General features: G+C 27.4%; 1 protein-coding gene across 2 annotated transcripts in view; it reads left to right on the top strand.

Annotated features, from left to right (window-relative positions):
• LOC108693952 (FH1/FH2 domain-containing protein 3) overlaps window positions 1–5,782 on the top strand; it is a 139,995-nt gene that overhangs the window by 131,906 nt on the left and 2,307 nt on the right. The window contains exon 20 of one of the 2 annotated variants that reach the window (XM_018203186.1): window positions 1,540–1,628. The exons of the other annotated variant lie outside the window; for it this stretch is intronic. Within the exon in view, the coding sequence (XP_018058675.1) occupies window positions 1,540–1,595 (56 nt within the window). The 3' untranslated portion in view covers window positions 1,596–1,628. The remainder of the gene's footprint in view (window positions 1–1,539; window positions 1,629–5,782) is intronic. 2 annotated transcript variants of the gene reach the window in all.

Raw genomic sequence — 5,782 nt, forward strand, 5'->3', positions numbered from 1 at the left:
AAATTTATATGGAAAACTTAAAAAGTTTTATAAAATTTGTTATCTATTCAGAAATTAATAAGCTAAAATTCTTTAATTTTCAATATTATAGACATTTGATTAAAATTTTACCGAGAAAAAATAAAATTATCGTTGAAAAAAGTCTTCTAAAGAAAACGTTTTTAAAGTTTAATATGAATCTCACGAAACGTTGTACAAAGTGAAGAAATAATGCGCAAAATTTCGATGTAATTCTTACCAAACGTAAAAAAAATTTTGCCAGAAAATACAGTGATTAGAACAGAATGTATGCGAACATAATTGGAAATCTGGTAACGGAAAATGCAGCAGCCTGATATCGAGATAGAATGTAATGCATAATGTGAGTAAATTGTGGCGTTTTTCCGTTTCTATTTTGCCGGGCCAGTGATCGATCTCAGCAGGAAGTTGAAATAATCCTTTACTGGACCGATAGCGCGTAAATCTCGCCATAATCCGATCACGAGTGGCTTGGCCAATCTTTCCTCTCGCGATACTTATGATAAGCCGGTTCAGTACGCGTCCGAGCGCGTCGAGCACGTAACCCTGTTCCACTATTATTCAGAGGAAAACGGTGTATTTAGCTTTAAGCGATTTATACTTCACTATAAATATAAATAATTTTCTGTACTAGAATTTCGAATTTTTTATATATTTATATAATACTATTATTCATTAAATAATTTATAATAAGAATGTATTGCATTACGTACTTTTTAACAAAACTAAAAAATTATGAAGAATTACAGATTAATCTCTATTACATTTAAAAGTATATAATACAAAAAGTTTGACGGTGATTTAAAATTTGAATAAAAAACGATTTCAATAATGATTTCATAAACATATATGTTTTTAAAAAATAATTAACGTAAATGAGAAAATTATTTATCTCATAATTATAATATTAATATTAAATATGAATATTGATCTTATTGAACTGTTTCATATATAACATTTATTTGTATACGGAAAATATAAATTTTCAATTCTTACTTTTTACAGAGATTCATCTTTATAGTTTTAGATTTATAATTAATATTTAAAAATTCTTTATTGTTGTTAAAATTTTGAAGGAATCTTAATAAATTAGTAAGATTACCAAAATACTGTATTTTGTAAAATGCAATCTGTCACGTAATATAGTAAATTCAAAAGTGCGTGTATAAAATTTGAGATAAATTAAAAAGTAACTGTAAAGAGATATCACTTATCGCTACGATAGCATGTTCGGCCTAACTTTTCAAAGATATTTCTTAGGGGTGGAGAGTCTATCCTGCTTTCCTTCTTCATCTTGTCCCGATCCATTCTTTGTTCAATTATCCTTCTCTAATCAAATCACGGAATCTACGGTGATGGTCTTATTTTACCTTCATGTTTAATGATCTACGAGGTAGATTCAAAGATTATTTCTAACAACTTGGGCACGCTCCAATAACTTAACTTTAGTTAAGATTAGCGGCAAAGCTTGCTAACGGGGTGGCCTAGCGTTCTTGCGTCTCTTTTCTTTCTGTCTGACAGTGAAGCGATCGCGCACCCGAGAGAACAACACCACGCCGGAAGGGTATCAACCCTGATGGACCAGGGTTTACGTGATTTCTGCGATTAAGGTTCGGTGCTTTTTAAGTTTCCTCTTTATGGTCCTTTTCTTTTATCCAACATGACATGATTGTTTGCATAATTTCAAAACATATTGTTTTCTAATATATAATGTATTGATTTTGTGGCATGTTTATTAGCAAAATTGTTAATTACTAAAACGAATTGATGGTACTTAATGAACACTACATATTTCACTCTTTATAAATTTATTTAATTTACAAATTTAGTTTGAAAGCGCATATACATATATTATATCTTATTTAAAATTACATCTTAATGAAAATCGCAAAATAGTTAAAATTGCATAAAATTTAATTTTATTTGATGTCAGGATGCTGTTATGTTAATATTAATTTATATTTTTTGGTTTGCAATCATTAAAAAAAAATTGTATCATTACTAATTCGATATCAAATTAATTTGGTATTAATATAAATAAATATTAATACAAATAGTATTATATCAACTTTTATGAAAACATATTCTGATCACGCCTTGGATTAAACTATATGAATTATATCAAAATATATGTAAATAAAAACGAATTATTATCTTTAACAAATATTAATTAAATTTGCACATTTTTTTAATCAAATCGATAGTCATATAATAATTGTTTCCTCTGTGAAAAGTATTAGGGAATATAAATTACGACTTCTCGCGGAAAGCCAAAAGCTATTCGGAAACTTTGAGACTTTGCTTTTGGATAACCGAATACATTAGGATCGTGCGCTTTGAACTTCATGCAATTTTAGTCTCCTATAATATGCGTAAGTGAGGCTAAATTGCCCTCGTTTGAGAGGGGTGGAGGAGTAAGTAAAAAGTTTACTTTCTAAATAGAGTTGGGATGTCTAAGTTTCTCGACTTAATAGAGACTTACGCAACGCGGGTGTCCCTCTTGCATGCGAACTTCCGACGTTTGGTATAAACCCGCACGCTTTTCATCTATTAGCATTTAAAGCTCGATACGAATGTTCTTACCACTCGTATGCATATATGAATGCATGCATATTTATAAATATAATCCTTAGCAATTTTGATTATATCTCATCAAAATATAAACTTCTATGGAAATCGTGCAATCTTAATCTACTTTATATTTGTAATCATGCTCAAATTTATTGTATCTCGATATAACGTGCATAAATTAATGATTATGTTTAATTCTATTTTTTTTATCTTAAGAATGTATCTCTGGAATATTTGTGATTATTAGTTATTATGCAATTTCTTTCATAGAAAAGGATATAAATTAAATTGATTTCTGAAAGCTTTTAAAGGATATTGATAGAAAAGACATTTAATGTACAAATATTGTATAAAACATAGATATAAAATCATTTTTAAAAATGGTATTTCTTGAGTACAAGTATCAGTGACAAGAGTTTAATATAAGATTGTCAAAAACAATAAATAAATGCATTCATTTTTAGTGTTCTGCACATGTTGAATTTTTTTGGCATTATGTGAAGAATATTGGTGTTTGACTTGCAAGAAGTATCTGTTTCCGCTAGGATGTCCGTATATCAATTTGCTCAACATTCATGGTTCCTAAATTATTGATGCGAAATGCTTGGATTGGCATCGAATGATTTATCAATGTGCGATCGTTTGAGCATAAACTATGATTTTGATTACCATGCTAACATCACGTTGAACATAAACCGCCAATCTGTGGCTCGATATTTCGTATTATGGTAATTGCTTAACGTATTGCCGAAATGAGCATTTAAAATTGAAAGACAAAAACTACAATTATAATTTAAAAAATTTTTTTAAATAATTCTTTAATAAAAAATTATTTACTTAAATTACTTATTTTATTAAAATATATACAATATTCTCCTTTTTAATTCAAACATATTTCTGTATTGAAATTTAACATTTAATATTTAATGTTTAATTAAATTTATATTATTTAACGAAATTTAATATATTATTAAATTCAACATTTGCTAATTTAGAAAATATTAAAATTACAATAATTTTTTTATAAAGAAAATTCAAAAACCATGCAATAATGAGATATTGTAAAAAAATTAATACGTGCGCGGTATTCATTTGCAATTAAAAAACAATATAATATTAAATACATTTGTAATATATATTTTTCTACAATCTCGTTCTAATTTAATATATCATTTTCAATGACTAATTATCATGACAATCTAGCACTGGCAATCTATTATAATGTAATAATAATATATAATATTATATCATAATCACATTTACTCATACAATGGAAACCCGGTGTCATTATAAATTCGCTCAAAAGCTGGGAAAGATAGATAAAAGCTGTGAGAGATCTGGTCGCAGCAAAATCGGTTTACATTCTATTAACAACGCGTTAACAGCACGACGCGTAGGTTGCTTGTATTCATGTATGTACCATCCGTGCGCTACGTGTAACAGCAAATAATCAGCCCGCGGACTTCATGTTTGTAAAGTCGCCAGAGCACGAGCGATTTAACTGAACAACATTAAATTGAAACGCCTCGCGGCACGAAATTCTATCGATTCGCAATAACAAATGGGAAAAAAGGAGGCTGAGAATTATTACCCGTTTATATATGGTCGTTTATAAAAAATTAAAATTTAAGACAGCAGATTAACAACTTGAATTTATATGATAGAAAGCAAAAAATGTTGCATTTATGAATATTTTAGTAATTTACGCAGAGATTGTTGTTTATAACGCTGAGAAATATTTCATATGTGAATTTCCATGATGACATGTTCACTATTTACAACCTACACAGTCTTGCGAAAAATTATTAATTCATAAATATTCCTATTAAAATTGTTAAAAGAGTATTTATCTCAGTTATTCTAATTTTTAACTACGACAAACGGATATAAATATTTAAACTTAAAGTGTCATTACTTTTTACCGTGAGAAAAAGGATTTATTCTTTTGTCCATTTACTCTGTGCTTTTGCAAACACAAATGCGTTAGTTATGAGGATAACGAGAAAGATCAAAAGAATAGCGGGTAATTATCGAAGAAAGAAAATATACGTATAATGTTAGTAGTTTGTGATCGAGAATCCTTTGTTATACGATATTATAGATGAAAGAAAATATAACATTATCGATATCGAGGGTCTTTAGCGATGTATTATCTCCGAGTAGGTACTTTACATCACATTTATTGTGGTCATTCATGTTATCGATTCCACGTTTACAAATCGTAATGAAACCGTAATTACAATGCAATGCGCTAATTTGTCATTGACTTTAATAAGCAGAATTAAGTAGTGAGTATCGAATAATTCGAAATAGTTAAAATAATTGGTCTTTTTTGTATTTTGTAATTTCTTTCGTACACTTTCTTATTTTTAATTAATTTTAAAATATTTCAGAAAATAAAATTGAAAATATTTTAGAAAATAAAAATAAAAAACTTTTATACTAAATCAGTTGTCATAATTAAAATCTTAAATTAAATTAACAGGACAAATCTATTTTTTTCATGATATAATATTTGTAAAAATAATTTATAGAAACTTAAATTTTACAAATTGGAGAAAAATAAAGGGAGTATTAAATTTTACAAAAAATAAGCGAAATATTACTTTTCTACTTTTCTATCAACTTCTATATAACTTTAAAGAATAATATTTAAAAAATTGATATTTCTCTCTTTTTCATCAAAAGAAACTTTTGTATTGCATGTCACATTGCATTTTTTTATCTTGAAAAAAAATTTTTAATAAATACATTTATTTAATTTTTGCTTTTCAATTTATAAAATCAAAATTGTACAAATATTACATCTTTACACATACTGCTACGTATTTGTCTCAGTATCATTTTGGAGGAGAAATTTCAAATGGATTGCAGTAATTACCTATATCCACCAACAACCGTTGGCTTTCATAGTTGTATTCCGAACAGTTTGTTTGCTATTGGACATATCGGCAAACCATCACGTCGAATAATCTACACACAAAGCAAATTAACTCTCGGTTAATTATTTACGTGATCGAAATAGTGCGACATGTGTAACAGAATTCCGATATATATATATATATATATATATATATATATATATATATATATACTTGTGACTTTATAATTATAACATTGAGAATGATCCAATTGGGCTTGCCGTTTGTTATTTTTAATTTATGTTAATTCTTTATAATTATATGCAAACTTT

This window comes from Atta colombica, unplaced genomic scaffold, assembly GCF_001594045.1.
Source record: "Atta colombica isolate Treedump-2 unplaced genomic scaffold, Acol1.0 scaffold111, whole genome shotgun sequence".
Lineage (NCBI taxonomy): Eukaryota > Metazoa > Arthropoda > Insecta > Hymenoptera > Formicidae > Atta > Atta colombica.